At 40.4% G+C, this 16,936-nt stretch overlaps 1 protein-coding gene across 6 annotated transcripts in view; it reads left to right on the forward strand.

Moving 5' to 3' along the window:
* The window catches only part of NYAP2 (neuronal tyrosine-phosphorylated phosphoinositide-3-kinase adaptor 2), a 217,164-nt gene that overhangs the window by 87,494 nt on the left and 112,734 nt on the right, over positions 1-16,936 (forward strand). For all 6 annotated transcript variants that reach the window (XM_045198413.2, XM_024564304.3, XM_045198415.2 and 3 more), the window contains one exon: positions 13,626-13,927. In XM_045198413.2, coding sequence (XP_045054348.2) covers positions 13,626-13,927 — 302 coding nt within the window. The remainder of the gene's footprint in view (positions 1-13,625; positions 13,928-16,936) is intronic.

Consider the following 16,936-nt stretch of genomic DNA (forward strand, 5'->3'; position numbering starts at 1 on the left):
AATTATTTTGTCTGAAAGAAACCAATCAGGGAAAGTGAGTTGTTCCAGGAAAGTCATTCTAGAAAAACAGGGAGCCAGGCTTCTGGCCTCTGCATAGGCAGTCAATGGCATCTATAATTCAATCTATCATGTTATTACATTTGGGTGCATTAAGCTGATGTGCAACCTGTTGTGAGTAAAGACGGCACATTGGCCATTCCATTTAGAGGAACTAATGCATCTATGAATGAGTATTTGGTTCTTAAGTAGTATCTCCAGCGACTCACATTTACATGTCACTCTGATTGTATGGATGAGGGATGGAAGGTTGGTTTAGAGAACTGCGGGCACTTTTTTATTGCTCTTTTAAAAATATATTTTAAAAATGCCAAGGAGTACAGTTCTCCACTTTACCAGTTTGTCAAAGTAGTGCATTCAATAAAAAAATTTATGAATGTTTTTGTTTTGTTGCTAAACAGAAAAAATGCTTCATGGATACAACCTTGTTTTACATTCTTAATTTAACCCACGAAGATCCTTAGGGATCATTGGATTACATATTACTGCTCCGTTTGATACATAAATGAATCTGTTTGGAAATGAATTCTCTAGTGGTCACACGGTTTAGGAGCAGAGCTAGAAACTGAATCTCCTAAGTAGGGTGGATAAAAAGTGTGGGTGCGGAGTGTGTGTGTGTGTATGCGTAAGATTTATAGTGTCTTTTTTATGGAGATGCACAGACTATATATTTTTTTTCCACTTTGCAGGTGCTTCCTGGAAAAAAAAAAAGGGGGCTTGACTATTTAATTGTGGATCTTGAACTCAGTTCTCTTTAGACTTTGGGGATTTCTGGATGACATATGTACTTATTCTCTATATTTTACTTTATTTCCTCACTTCCTTCTAAATCAAACTTCTATTTCAAAAAACTTTCATCTGTCAGATTTATTTTAGTGAAGCAAAATTTTCCAAACAGTTGTAACCCTTTAATTTAATATACCCCTAGAAATAATATGTTAGCATAATTAACTATATACTCCTTTTAATTAATGTCTAAACTTGATTTAAATTCCTAAGCACTTACATGTTACTTTTCATGGTCAAAGAAATATACCAGATGCATTGGAAATAAAGAAATGTATAAAATTTAATACCTACCCCTCAAAAACTCTAAATCTTATGTTTGTACATATCAGTTATAATATGAGGCAGAAAGGAAAAATTAATACAAAAGAAATTCAAGCTAGAGAAGAGAGGCTGTATTGATGAAAGATTCAAAGAGGAAATGGCATTCGATTTAGGCCCTGCTGAACTTGAAATTTTCTTTTGGTGTGGAGGCTTATTTTGAAGAGGAAGTCTGTCCCAGTGGGACAGAATTATGAGTGGTTAATATGACAAGACTGGAAACGAGGCTGGTCACATCATGCAAAGCCTCAGTTATCCACAGAGGAAGTGGACTCTATTTTGGGGTAATCCTGAAGATTCTAAAGAAGGGAAATGAAGTAATCCTATTTCCTTTTTAGGACTGTTTTTTCAGGTTCATGATTAGTGCAAGGGAAAATTGAGATAGAGAATCTAAGTAAGTTATCACTTAGTAGCCAAGACCAAAAAGTTAATAGAAGCTTTGTGTATGGTTTGGAAAGTAGAAGACCGGTGTGAGACCAGGGAGAATAGGGAGGATTTGCTGACCGGTTGAGTATGTACACATACAAGGAATATATGTATCAAAATTACTTGGAAGCGTTGGTCTCTGTGGCTGAGATAGTGATGATGCTACTGAAGACAGAATTTCATTAGAAGGAGCAGGGAGATGATGCTGGGTTTGTTTTGAAACATACTGACCTTGAGTGTCAAAGGAATATCCATTTGGAAATATCCAGCATTTTGTTGGGAGGGCAAATATATGTCTCAGAATGCAGAAACAGTCAAATATTAGCTTGAGAAATCATATAAGTAAGATAAAGCCTTGAAGTCTTAAAATCTGACACTTGTGAAGGACAAGTACAGAGAAAAGAGAACAATGGAAACAGCACCTTGGCCTACACTGCAGCATGAAGGGCAAGAAGATAGCTCAGTGAAGATACCCAGAAAGATGAGGGATGAAAAGGGTAATATCAGGGAGGATGAGGGAAATGGGACATCTCAGAAAGAAGCTGTGGTCTAGATGAGAGAAAACAGCTCTAAAGAGACCAAGAAGAACCCAGACAGAGAAGTAAACGAACATCTTACATTATGGGATTAGCAAGGAAAAGTGACTTAAAAAAGAAAACATTTCAGTCAACTCTTCGGTGCTAGAAATCAGAACACGACAGATACAGAGAGGGTGTGATTTGTGGACTTGTCACAAGGAGACAAGACTTTTGAGAATCCGATGCCTTGTTTAAAGGTTAATCTCAAGCAGCTAACAATGTTTTAACCACAAAAAGGTACTCAGTAAGTATTTGTGAATTAAAGATGAATGAGTGATTTAATAAATGAACGAGAGAGAAGGAAGAAAGGAAAGAGGGAAGAATAAAAGGGAAGAAGGAAGACAGGGAGAGTGGAAGGAAGGAAGAGAGAGAGAACAAGAGAGATGGGGCAGGAACTCACAACTGTTTGAGAGAAAGTGTTTCCAAAGAAAAGGGAGCTTGTAATGTTTTGACGTGTTTCAGGTTGCTGATAAGAATAAGCCAATAGATGACCAAGAGGAACGATAAATATGTGTCAAAAAATCCTGATGGGAAAGACTGAGTCAGAAGACCTTTGAAAGATTGTGTAGGTAAAGGTGTGAAAAAATTGAAAGCTGGAGAGGAGAAAAATGACAAAGGGACCTCTCCTTGGAGGGCAGGCAACAGTATTCTCAGTGAAGAAGACCTTAAGGTGCTTTGCCAAAGAACTCAGATTTACTATGACAGGGGTCTTAAGCTTTGAAACAGGTATTATGGGGTGTGTACTATTTGTAAATGTGGTACTATGTTAACTTTTAAGAAGGGTAACCTTAAGTTACCTCCAGATAACTTAAAAATGTTATTTAGAAAGATATGGAATGATTTTTGTTTTGATATAGGAGATGAAACCGCCCAGTATTTTCATCAATTGACAGCTCATTTTTACAATGATTCTATAAAGGGCTAGAGTTTTCTGACCTTTCTTAAGTGTACTTTTCATTCACCCTCGTGACTCTCTAAGCTGCAACGTATTGCTGGGACCTGACTCATAGAGGAGATCAATTCACAGGTGGCCATTGTATTGTGCCCTGAAGGAGGTGGTCTCACAGGGTGAAGCATAGAATCTTCCAGCATCCCAGAGGACTGGCCCTGGGTTCAGCCTTGAGAGAACCTTGCTGAGCATGGAGGCCTTCCTCAAAGGGACCACATCTGAATTAAGTCCTAAAAGACATTTTAGCTGAAGGAATGATTTAGTTCTGGCAGAGAGAGCAGCATGACTATTGGCTGAGGTCATGGTTTATCCTTTCTGTGTCCTCGAGACTCATCGCCACTCACGGCATAGGGTCAGTTTTGAGCTCTGTTTTAGATCTCGAATGTGGCTGTGGGGGAGCATGGCTACATTAGAGCGACCTTAATGTCAAGGAGGAAACACGCTGCAGTTGAGACTTGGTATAGAATTCAAACCTTCAACAACCTCAAGTGTCACATAAAAGTTTGGATTTTTGGTCTGAAAAACTGGAAAAGCTATCAAAGCGTCTTCACTTAGAGAGTGACATGAGCAAATGTGCATTTACAAGGGTACATCTGGAAGCATTGTAGGAAAAGATCAGCTAGAGGCAATTGCATTAATTTAGCTAAGACAGGAGGAACACCTAAAGCAAAGCAGGCCAGTGGAGATGGAGAGGGTGGGATTAAGCTGATCCCTGCATTCAAATTACTAACTCTTCCAACAAGGATGGGAATTAAGAAAATGGCAGCCGAAGGAAAGGGGGAAATGGAGCACGATGTTTTTAAATATCACAATCATTCATCTGTACTTAAGAAACATGGGAGTTGTTTCTGAACTATTTCCAATCGTATATTTCTTCATTTATTGGATTAATATGTACTTATTGGGTACTCGCTTATAGCCAAATGTTGTTCCAGCCATTGTAAAACCAAGGCAAAGGAGCTCCCATCAAGTTCTGTGCAAATGTCTCTCTCTGTAATTTCTCAGCTTTTCTAGATCTCAACTGTCAGCACACGAATGCTCTTCTCCCTTCTCTCCTTTATCTGATTAAGTCTTACTCATGTTCTGTATCAGATGGAAAAGCCACTTCCTCCCGAGGGACTTCCCAGACCTTCAGTCTGGTTAGGGCCTCATTGCACCTGCCCAATACTTCCTCTGAGTGAACATCTGACCACATGGTGCTGAAGTCATGCTTGTTGAGTAGCCTGTGATCCCGAGGACATGGACCACACTGCTTTGGTCACTAACGGACAAAGGGTAGACATTCAGATATTTGTAAATAAATAGTAAATTAATGAAATGACTCAACACAGAGAGTTGTTTCTTCCTCCATAAACATTATACCTTTGGAAAGGGAAACCAGTTATTATACTTTAAATTGGAGTTAAGGTAGCCCCTTCTGTTGAGGAAGTTCAAGGCCATTATATGTTAATGTTCTGAATTTCTAGTTCCTACTTCTAGGTTGAAAAAAGGAACCACATATGGTTAACCAAACTCATTTCTAAAAACTTGGCATGTTCTCAAAACATATTCAAAGCTTATGTCAGTTTTAAAGACACAAATAAAATATATTCTCCAGAACCTCCCCTTCTTTGGTTGAATTTTTGGAAAACATCTCCCACGACGTTAACTTCTGTAAACTATATTCTAAGTTGAATCTGAATATTATGATTTGATTTGAATTTTTCCTATATCCTCTCTTTAAGCCATGACACTCCAAGGGGTAAAGGCGTCTTATATTATTTATGTATAGAAATAAGAATGTTTTAATTTTAGATTCCCAAGTGCCATACATAATAACATATGTTAATCTTAAAAACACTTGTCATGCTTCAAGTAAAAATAAGTCTCTTAAAAATGTTCCATAAAATTTGTTCTGAGCTTAATAAGCATTATATTTCCGTCCTGCCTCTTTAGAATCTTAGAAGTGAATAAAAGGACTTTTGATAAAGGTTAAAGAAATATCTCTCAACTCCTCAATCTAACATCCTCATTTTATTGTTACGACTAAGCATCAAATTGATGGACAGCAACATCCTCCTCAAACTCTGGGTGATAAGTAACAGAAAAGTAATGGCATATTTGTTTTTCAAGCAGAACTCCCCAGTCACGATTTCCTTGAGCCCTAATGTTTGTAAAAATCTCGAATTATGATGAGGTTTTGACAGAAATAACCATAAAATATATGCAATCAATTTGCCTAATTCTAGACAACACCCAGTTATAATTATGACAGGAAAAAGAAATTATTTATTTTTGTTCCTTTCCCTTCACTTTTCAGCAAGATCTCACCCCGCCCCCACCCCATTTGCATTTGGAAGCATATTACCTGATAATTACAGTCAATGCCACCTTACAGACGTAAACAAAATTCATTCATATTGTTAGAGTATTAGGGTGCAAACATTAAAATGCCTCTTTTATTGCAGAGAACAGAAAGACGAAAATTGGTAGAGTTCCCTGGCAAGTCAGGAAGGTAGGGGAGGTAAATTAATATGTGTATAGCTTTTACTTTTTCCAGCCACTTTGCCAGGTGCTTTTGAAATTTTTTACTTATTTTAATTTCTTATAATCCCCCTGAGAAGTATGTACCCCATTATAAAAGTAGTTGAGGCTCGGAAATTATAGGCCTTTTACCTAAAATTAGATAGCTAGTGAATGGTTGATTATAAATCTCAGCTTATTTTTGAGATACCCAATTTTGGGCAGAGTTGAAATATCCTACCAAGGAGAAATAACATTTTTGATGCTTAAGAGTATCAATTTTAAGTATGACATATGGAGCTGATGGAATCTGGGTTTCCTATCTTTGGGACAGTTATTTTATTGTTTTGTTTTCTCTACTTTTTCAATAATAGTTTATCACAGCAGTCAATAAAAAGGTGTATAAAGCTTACATTTTTAGCACTTGACCTTAAGATACCAGAAACATCAACAAACTTCCAGACACAGGAAATTCATGTCTGAAAAGAAATCTAGGAGTCTTAAGATATTAGGAGCACAAAACTAGGAAATAGATATCACTGAGGATACGAAGTGGTGAAAACAAATGTTTGAGCCTGAGGCAAAAATATCCACATATCATGGCTTTGAATGAGCAATTAGGGCTCAGGGAAACTATTAAGGGTAATGGTGAGTGAACAATTTGGAAGAAAATATGAACGCAGTTTAATTTTACTGGAGCCAAGTTACCACATCAAAGTATATTGCATGATTAAAATTATATATATGGGGCAAGCATATAAAGCAGTTAGTTGTTTTAATTTATAGTGTTAAATAGGAAACATATTTTCAAGCGATAATTAGTACGATGCATTCACTTCCTGCTCTGTGCCATTCCTAGTCCTTACCTGGCCCCAAATGCATGTTCTGACATAAATTAGCCAAAATATTTACTTAGTAACTGCTGCATTATATTGGTTTCTTCAAGACTTTTTCCAAAGCAAGCGTCGGAAAATCTAACTACATTTAGCTTCAACAAAATGGGATTTAGAAGTTGACATAACCAAGAGGTCCTAGATTGCCCTAGCTGCGGGCGTAACTACATCCGCGTCTTCTACAATGCCACAGACCTGGTCCCCGTCATGTCCCTTCCTTGTGGCGAGAAGAATGAGGCGGATCATGGTGTGTACTGTGGCTGGACCAATCCAAGGCATTCGCCAGTCCCTACGATATAGTCGTGGTGGTCGGAGGGATCTAGTGGTCGATTGGCTGCGTCTGAGGAGCGCACTCGACTTAGAGGAAGAAGGTTGGTCTCCCCACAGAAATATCCCTTACCAGGAACAGGGCGAATGAATTTTTTAAGAAGCACAAATAACTAATGTCCAGGAAATTCTGCAGCTGAGCCTTCTATCTGGCTATCTCCAAAGTGGACTTTTCCTTTTTTTTCCTTCATAAAACATATGTCTGAGCATGTAGAATGTGCTAGAGACTACTTTGGTGAGCACGAAGACGGGAGACCTGCCCTTGAGAAGGTCAAGGTGAATGGACAAACAGTCACTTGTACTCACAAAGGCCCCATGGGGCTGGGAGGAGTGTGAATATGATGAATTGCATGATGAGTTCCGTCTGCCAAAAACTGTTGCAGATATAACCAATTTTGACCCTCCTGAAAGTCTGACTTTGGGTTGAGGCATATTTCCTGTCAAAACAGGAAAAGGTGTAACACATTAATCTCTTGGCTCTTACTCTGCACAATTTTTCAAGAGCATAGATTGCTTAGCTGGAAATGATACCTAGAAGTGGCTGATATTGAAGGAGAACAGGGGCAAGTTCTAAAGAAGGTGACCTGGGGGGGGGGACTCCCTGGGCAGAGCAGGGTCGCTGGCATTTGGTGTCTTGTGTCCAAAGAGAAGGCAAGAAGGAGGCAACATCAAATATAAACTTTTAAAGTCATAATTTTAAGGATAAATTCTAAATATGATTTCCTTCCATTCATTTAGAGTAAAATGCCTAACATGAAAGATTTGAATGGTTAGTGGATACGAGCCATCCACTTGGCCACAGGCAGATTTCATTATCTCCTCTACAGCTAAAGCCTCCATTTTTCCTTTCAGATTTTCCCCAATTTACTTTACAATTAAATGTGCCCATTCGCTGATACCAGATAAATACTTTTCCTTGAAAAATTAACATAAAAAATTCCAGGTGGCTCAGAAGTTTGCACAAGTAGAAATAGACTGAATTACACATTAGTATCACAGATGGATTTTTGAACTCAGCTTCACAGAATTGTCCCAGAAGAAGCAAATATTCAAGCTAACAAACTCCTAGGTGGTCCTTTATTGAGTATTCTGACTTCCAAGCTATGCTGGAAGGAGGAGGTACATGGACTGGGATTCTATTTTTCTCCAGTGGTTCTCAAGGAAGACTCTGCTCTGAAACACTGGCATGTTTGCTTCAAAAGTACACACAGAAGGTACAACCCTGTCACTCTTAGAGGTGACATCTCACCTTGGCAGCTCACCCTTCTCAGAGGCTGTGTTTTTGATCTCTGAAAGGAAATGGTTCTTAGGAAGAGACACACAACATTGATAGATTTTCAAGATGACAGCCAGACAAATCACAACTTCTGTCGAAAGCAGCGTCAAAGCAGTTTTGAAATCCTTGTTTTGTAGCTTTCCTTGTCAGCCCTGATCAAAAGGTGCTTTGAAAAGCTGAAGCAAGTGTTGAAGAAAGTTAAGAGCATGAAAAATATAGTTGCCTAGATAATCTTGATAGTTTGAGTTAAATGTAGGATTTTGTTTTGACTCTGTGCACTTGTGAGGTTACATGGTACCGCATACCACACTTCAGAGACGTGGCCGTACAATGCAAACGACCATTCCATAAACGAGATTCAGGAGGTGTGGATTTAAAAGTAGGAATTTTAAAGCTAAAATTACTGACTGCGTATTATATACCAGACTCAGTGTTAAGTGCTTCATATACCATTACCTCGGGTAAACTGGATTACAACTCCATGAAGTCAGTTCTACTAAATAACAGGTAAGGAAATGGTCTTGGGGGCCAGTAGCTAATGTTGTGTCGCTGCTTAATGAGGAAACTATGGGGGGGAGCCCACAAGTCAGTGATTCCAGACACAGTTATCCGGGTCTGTCCATTGGGCAATAAGTTGTTTGGGTGAGAAGCGTACCAATATTTTATCAGTTACCTCTGGGTAAACGACCTCCCTCAACTTAAGCAATTCATTATTTTTGTGTGCATTTCATAAGGGAAAAACTAACCAACACAATTAGATCTTGCAACATTGCCTACACAGTGTGAGAAAAAGTATACTTGTTTAAATTCAGGATTATGAAACTTATTTTTATTTTTATAGCATGAGATGTGTCAGGCTTAATCTATCTTGAGTGTTAGAGTCTTATTGCAAAAAGACTGCTTTCTTCAGCCCCCATAAACTTCATTTCAAGCCAAGTGTTCCTACAGGGGAGTTGGTTCCTCCCTCACCAACCACCATTTAAATGCCCAGTCTGGAGCCAGAGAATGTCCTATTTTTCACATGCATTTCTTACTTCTGCGGTCTCAGGTTTGCTTTTAAGCTTTCACTTCCCTCTTCTTTGGTTTCTTTGAATGTCATAAGTTGTATGATTGTTCCCGAGTACGTCGGGTCATGCCCTCTAGAAGGCAGACACCAAGCTGAATGGGGAGAACTGTGAGACATTTATTGAGGAGGATGTCTGGGATAGGGAAGAAGCAGGAACAGGCAGGACAAGCCTCAGGCCAAGATGCAGGCCTGGCAGCTGTGAAAGGAGAAGGACATGGGGAAATGATTGGATAGGAAGAGCCTTCAACCAGACCGTGGCATAGCGATGGGCAAGCCTCAGCCGGCCCAGTAGCGGAACTCTGACGCAGAGATTGCCCCAGAAAGGACTCCCACACTGGGCAGAAACAGCCAGGTCCCACACCACAACACGCTCAGCTATTGGCTAGAAGCTTTCCAGGAACAGACTGCGTTGACTAAAGTGTTGCCCCAGATTTGAAGCCTGTAGCTGGTGTCTGGCAGCGAACTTCTGTCCTTAGAGAAGTTTCTCTTCTGACAGAGATCTGAGCCACCTACTTGATGGGTCACCACAATTTGTCTCAAGTTCAGTAGAAGCCTCTCTCTTGTAGGGTTGGGAGCATTTTTTTTTTAATATAGTTTTCAAGAGACTCTTCCTGAGGGGAACTTTATAAGGGGATGGTTAGCGTGATGAACTTCAGTTTTCATCACTGCAATTTATACGGGGCTGTGGCTGACACTCTCTCTCACCCTCAGCTAACACCTCTCCTGGTTTCAGTGGCTTACTGGGTGGTGCGACTAATCCCTCTTCCATGAGAGATTGGAACCCCTAGTCACGGAGACTTTTTCAGGTCAAAGTTACTGCACGTGATGTTTCAAAATCACAATTGGGCAAGAGTATCAAGAGGAGCCCCACACATGTTTCTCTCTCCCCCATCATGTGACAGCAGCCCCGCCTCCTCCTGCTGATGGGGGCCCATGATCTCATCCGCAGTGGAGACTCATTTTGTCGCCTGCTGACCACTCTGTGAAGGAAGTTCAAATCACCCAGGAGGCAGCTGAAGTTTCTTGTTTAATGGGACCCTTGCTGTGTCTTCTAGAAAGAGTGGGCTCCATTTGCAGACAAGGACCTCTAACCCTGTAAAGCTCAGAATTATGGTGGCAGAAATTCAAAGTCCCCCCAGTGCATCACTGGCTGTCAGCTAACTTCATTCCTCATGGCAAGTTCTCTCATGAAGGGACACCTCAGCAGCGTATGCCACAACTGCTGTACCGGTACTTGGTCCTCTCCCTGTAAGAGGACTATGCATCCCCACGTATTGTCATGTAACCGGCAGTGCTTTGCTGTTGGAGGAGAATACTTCCCCACCCCTTTCACATCAAGATTGGCCGTAAGGCTGCTTTTAGCCAATGAAATGTGAGTGAAAAGTTAAATAACGCCTCATCTGAGCAGAAGCTTTTCTCCCTCTGCCCCAGGAACATATCCCACAGGGGCTCCGTCCTAGAATAAAGACAGGGGGAGCATAGCTACAGCTGATACATGGCAATCTAATTGTTACAAGCAAGGAATAAACCTTTGTTGTTGTAAATCACTAAGAATCGGCAATTGTTTGTTACTGCAGTATAACCTAACAAAATCTAAGAAACTCTACCTTTCGTTTATTTATTTTTCTTTTTCTTCTTACCTATGATATTTCACCAGGCCTCTGACAAGTCTCCTTTGTCTCACTTTTGGATAATTCTGTCTCTTGGCTGTTTCTAACTAACACATGTCCGCTCATCAGTGGATTTTACTATTGTTCTTAACATTTCTGGGTGGTACCTGGACTGGCTACAAAAGAAACGTCTGGATATAGTTTTTAAAAATGCAAACCCATTGGCTACACCTATACAGATTCCGATTCAACTGATATGATTCAACAGTTGTCCTCAGTATAGGTGCAGGAATCTGCGTATTTTAGAACCTCCACGTGTTTCTATAGTAAATTCGGGAATTAATTGTATGGTATGTTCCACAGTCTTCAATTTGCTTTAAACTAATTGTCTTTAATGGCCTCTTGAAACTAATGTACCATAACTTTTTATTGCTTACCCTTAGCTTTGACACGGACAATGGCCTTTGTATCCAACTTATCTTCTCCACCTTTCTTCATCCTGCATTCACAGCCTGGGCCAGTTAAACTTGCACAGGAGAACTGCTATTGTTTGATGCATACACTGAATTAGCCTTTGCAAGAAGTGTTAGTGGTTGTGTCTGTGTGTGTCCATGTACGTATATGAACTAAAACACAGAGTTGATGAAAGTGTTTTATACTGGAAAAAAAAGTAATTTTGAAATGAAGCAGCAGAACTAATTATCTATTTGGGGAAAGGTCCAAGCCCTATTTAGGTCAGAGGTAACAGAGATATTGCTGATGCAATTATTCCTCGTAACTGTCTCCCAAATGCCTGTGTGCATTAGTGACACACATTAATGCCCACCTGTGTCTGTGTTACAGGGAATAAGATGACTGTCTCAATAAATCCTTAAAGTTCCTAGCACCTTTTGCTCAGTGATATGGCAACAAAAATAAAGAAAGGACATAAGAAAGTAAACTGATTGAAGTCCAAGTTATATGGAATCAAATATCTCACCTTCTGTGGGAAAGATCAAGGCCACAATCATCACAAAGCAAAGACAGACCCTCCCCTTCCACCATGCCCATCCCCCACCTCCACCACCTCTCTTCTGTCTGAAATTCTCAATGAGGTTTTGCAAACCAGTTCGTTTGAGCGAGCTTCTAGTTATTTTCTGATGGATGTCCTTGAACGCAGAGAAAATAACACACGTGAAGACACTGCACGCACTTAGGATGCTCACCACCACGACCTGACGACCTCCACTGAGCTGTCCTTCGGTTGCATTCATGCTTCGGGGTAGCCTTCGCTCTGATTAGCTCACCGAGCTCCCAGCCACGTCTATTTTGTTGTGCAAAGATGGTATACCTAGAATCTGAATATCAACTCAAGACATTCGGAAAAAAATGAAATAAAAATAACAACTATTTTTGATTGAGTGGCCAGTTGTCATCAGAATTCCATGCCTGAAACAGAGTCTCCTGTTCTTGCTGAACCCTTGCTGGCTGAGCCCACCACGGTCACCTCCCTGTCAGAAGTCCTCGGGTGAGGAGGGCAAAACCTCATTTCCCATTGCTGTTTTTACCAAAATGATAGCTTTATGCCAAGGGCCATAATGATATGAAAGACAGATAAAGAGAAATGCCAAAACTTACTTGGCATTTCTTAAGTTTTAAAGGCAGAGTCAACTAAAATTAAGGTTTTAAAAAAATCTAAATAAACTTCTAGAAAGGTAGACTCAATACTCAAAGATACCTTTTACCATTCGTATACATGTCTAAGAAAATCAGTCAAATATTTCTAATAATGTTTCTTTTTGGTTCCTCTAATGACATATGAATATGTGGGGAAAATGATAGAAAAATCTCTTTAAAATTCATATTAATATTCATGTCCTTTTTCTTATAAAAGAGTCACCATTACTTATTGGCATAGAGAAGGGCCCAAGAGTCATTTCCCATATGATTCAAACTGAGAGATTTGTGTTTTTACATTTTTGCTCAAACTTTTCTCTGTAAAACTTAAGAACCTTACATTCGGAAACTTTGTATATTCTGATTATTTATTAGGTGTTTAGAACTACTCCAGGATCAGATGCTGTTTTACTACACCTCTTTATTAGATGTTGTTATTTTTATCCTGCGAGGCTAGCTTATAGCAGAACTAAGGTTATAGTGTAACTGCGGTTTCTGGAGAACTACAGGAGGTTGGCAGGTCCTTCAGTGATGTAAACAAGTATTTTTCCTCCCTCCATCCCTTCCTCCCACCTTTCCTTCCTTCCGTCCTGCCTTCCCCTTCCCTACTCTTCCTTCCTGCCTGTCTCCCTTCCTCTCTTTCTCCTTCTTTCTCTCTCCTCCTTGAGCCTGGCAACAGAACCCCCGAGCTCTGTTGTTTGTTTCCGCTTTCCCACTGCATTAACCAGGCGAAAGTCGGGGTGATTCTGGTGAAGTGAAGAAGAGTCTCAAGTGCTGCCCACTTGGCCTCAATCATGTGCGGAAAGACAGTCTACAACTCCTTGTCATGAAATTCTTGTTTACTTATTCAGCCACCAACCCAAGTTACCTCAAAGTAAAGAAAGACAATCCAGATGAAATGTGCTTTGTGCTTTTTCTATGGAGTGCGATTTTGAGAGTATCTGGACACCAGGGTACCAGGAAATGTGTTAGGACTTCTGATCACAATAAAGTTAGGTTTGCTGTACTGTCATGTTTAGTGCGAGAGTATGGGCTGTTCTGTTGCTAATGGGCATGTCTGGGCATTGGTGTGGAGCTAAACTTTGAACTAGCACCTCTGATAAAAGCGGCTGCACCCCTGACCTTGCATCCCCTGGCTCGGTTTCTCTCCACGGATTGCACTCTGCTTTCTCTTACAGCATAGATGGAGAAGCAGGGCGAGGCCACGAAGCAAGTTACGTGGGCAAACATTTCCGCATGGGATTCATGACGATGCCTGCTCCTCAGGACCGACTCCCCCATCCTTGCTCCAGTGGCTTTTCCGTGAGGTCACAGTCCCTGCACTCGGTCGGGGGCACAGATGATGACCGCAGCTGTGGCATCCGGAAACAACCACCCCCCAAGCCCAAGCGGGACCCCAGCACCAAGCTGAGCACGTCCTCGGAGACGGTCAACAGCACAGCCGCCACCAAGGGCGGCAAAGCCCCCGAGCGCACCGAAGGTAAACCGCCCCAGGCCCACTTCCCCTAGAAGAGGGTTTCAGGCCACAGGTTGCTAATGAACATCTGCCATCCTCCCGGGGTCACTGAGTCCTCCATCTTTCTGAGGCCCTCCAAATGCAGGATTTAAGGGGAGGGGAAGCTAACTTTTGAGTGCCGTCAAAAGAAACAGAGAAAAATGTATTGGATTTATCAGAACTGGAAGGCAATATGGGTTTCTCAGCCCCTGAAAGCTTCGAATTATTAGGAAATTATTTTGCCTAGACATTTATGCTGTCTTGCTTTTTATAGGTATTATTTATATAACTAAAGAAGTACATGTGATTATTAGGGGAAACATAATGCAGGAAAGTATAAAGAAGAAAAAAATATATTCATTCCCTAAAATAATCATTTTTTTTTACATTTTGGTATACTTCCTTCATATGTGTGAGTGTGTATATATATATAAATATGAAGGAAGTACATATATATACTTCAATCTCTATTTTCCCTCAGCTGTGAAATATATATATATATCAAACATATCTCAGTTTCCTGGCTGGTCTATGACTATAAATTAGGTCAGGCTAACCCCGGATCACATCAGCTCTTTAGTCCTTACTTGAATCAGTAAGTCTCAGTTTTCTGGAGTTTTTCCTGAGACTCCCGTGGTGGGAGAGTAGTCTCCAAGTGCTTTGAAGGAAGCCCATTCAGATTTTTGTGTATTCGCTCTGGAAAACCCTTTAAGGTACCAGCACTGCCGGTGGCCAGCATGAGAGCATGGCTGTACCAGGTCCCCTGGCCTTTCTCCCAGCCTGTTTGTCCCTGACATTGTCCACAGCAGCCCCCAGGACAGCGGGCGTCATAGTGGTTTGCATTCGAGTGGAAGCCAGGTGGTCCTTTCCTCAGTCAGGCAGCTTCCTTTGTCACCTGGGCTCCGCAGACCCCATGGAATCTCCCTCTTTTCCTGGTCTAATCTTTCCACAGAGGCTCAAACCTAGTCTGTAAGATGGAGTGGCCATGAGGGTATGTCCTCATGACCTCAGTATGTCCTTCAACTTGTAACACATATATGCTTTTAGAAACAATTTAGATGTTTGGTTTACTTGTTAATACACTAAGGGCCCCAAGAGATCTGCCTTTGAACATTTTAAATACTGTTCTCAGATTTCCTTTGATACTGACTCTTGGTGCCTTTCATATCTTTTTGTTTTCTGTGATCTTGTTTCCAGAGGTTGCCTCTCTCCTGCTTTTGCTGCCAGGAAACTATATAACCAATTACATTAGGCTCTTTGCAAAAGAAGTTTACTGATTTAGAAGAGTAGTCTCTGAATGAAGACGACTTGAATGTAGTTTAGAATGATTCAAGAAGAGAAGAAAAAGGCCAGCCAAAGGGGAGGGGAGAAAGGCCAGACAAGGAAAGCAGTCAGTAAGGAGGGGGTTATCAATCAATATAATGCTTCTAGAATCATTCCTGGAAACAGTGTCAAATACACACTTCAGAGTAGCCCCCCTTGGGGCACCCCATGGGCACCCCATGGGGACCTGGGGTGTTCACAGTGAACACAAGCTGAAAGTCATGATGATTTTCCCCTAAAGGAAACATTTGGGTGGTGATTCAATTGTCTTAAAAATAGAACTATTTACCATTCATTTGAGATGCTTTAGGTAGCTAATTCCTGAGATAGAAAAGCTCCTAATTCTTTCAGATCCCTTCAGCATCTGAAGGTCTAGGGTTCTGAATAGCTAGGTACCAAACAGTAGAGGCTCTATTATCCTTATTTCTCCTGAGGACACAATTATAGCAGCAGCAAAGACTTGAGTTAGACTTCGAAGACTGCTTCATGGGCAGTGAGTTTTATTAAAGACCAGGTCGCGCTTCAACATCAAAAGGAACTCTGAAGGTGGGTTGAGGGGCTTTCAACGGTAGTGTGTCTTTGAGGAGGGTCAGTGAACCAGAGGGACTCAGGATCTGGTGCAGAAATGGTCAACTTCTGTAAAAGAGTGATTCTCAATGCAAATTTTACCTTCTCCTCAAAACACCTATTGAAAAGGCAATTGTAAAACTGGATACATTCAAATCTCGTCTTTCACGTTACGACTTCTGTAACAACAGGAACCCGGGCTCAGTTCAGAGATGGGGAATAAGCCTCGAGTCCCAATGAGTGCATTCATATGTGTGCACTCAAAGACCAAACTGTACAAATATGTAGATTGTTCTTTTACAAATTCTCAGTTCTTTATAATTGTGAGTTAACCGGAGTTCATTATGGAGCATATGTTTTCTTTATAATTTTTCTACCTATCAAAATTACAACAAAAATGAAAACTGACTTTTATAAATCTTAGTCTGTCTTTTCTTTTTACATTAAATGTCAGTAAAATAAAAATATTGATTCAGTGGCATTAGAATGATTTCCATGGTAACCAGCTTCTCTTTAAGTAAGGGATTATGACTTCCCTGCGGATAAAAGTTAAAAAGAAATGGACCTGTAGCAAAACAGTTTTCCAGAGTAGGGAAAAAATGGTGTAATGATGAACACAAACAAAATAAAAATCACACACCCAGCAAGGTAAAATTTAGTTTTTAAAAATTATCTCACCTCATTAAAAATATACATTTACTATGCTATTTTGGAAATTTCTACAATGATACTTTTTAAACATATATCATACAGTAAAGAAGACAAATGGGCAATAATTGCCTTTTTTTATTGCTTCCATGAAGTGCCTGCTTCATTTGAAGAAATAGATGAAGTAAAGGATTATAACTACAAAGGATGAGGGTCCCTTCAATCTCTGTCTCATGTGTAATCCAGACAAAGCAGAATTGTGAAACCTCACGTCCACCATTCTCGTTGCTCAAGAAAACACATATCTCATTCTTCAAGAGCATCATTGGTAGAGACACCCTATGGCATAGGCAAAAGACACTGTACTTAGAATGGACACGCAAACATTGACTTTGAGCAAAAGACTCGGGAGACAGTTTCTTTATCTTTACCGTGATTGTAAAGAACTGAAGATTG

The sequence above is a fragment of the Desmodus rotundus genome, chromosome 2 (assembly GCF_022682495.2).
Source record: "Desmodus rotundus isolate HL8 chromosome 2, HLdesRot8A.1, whole genome shotgun sequence".
NCBI classification, from domain to species: Eukaryota; Metazoa; Chordata; class Mammalia; order Chiroptera; family Phyllostomidae; genus Desmodus; species Desmodus rotundus.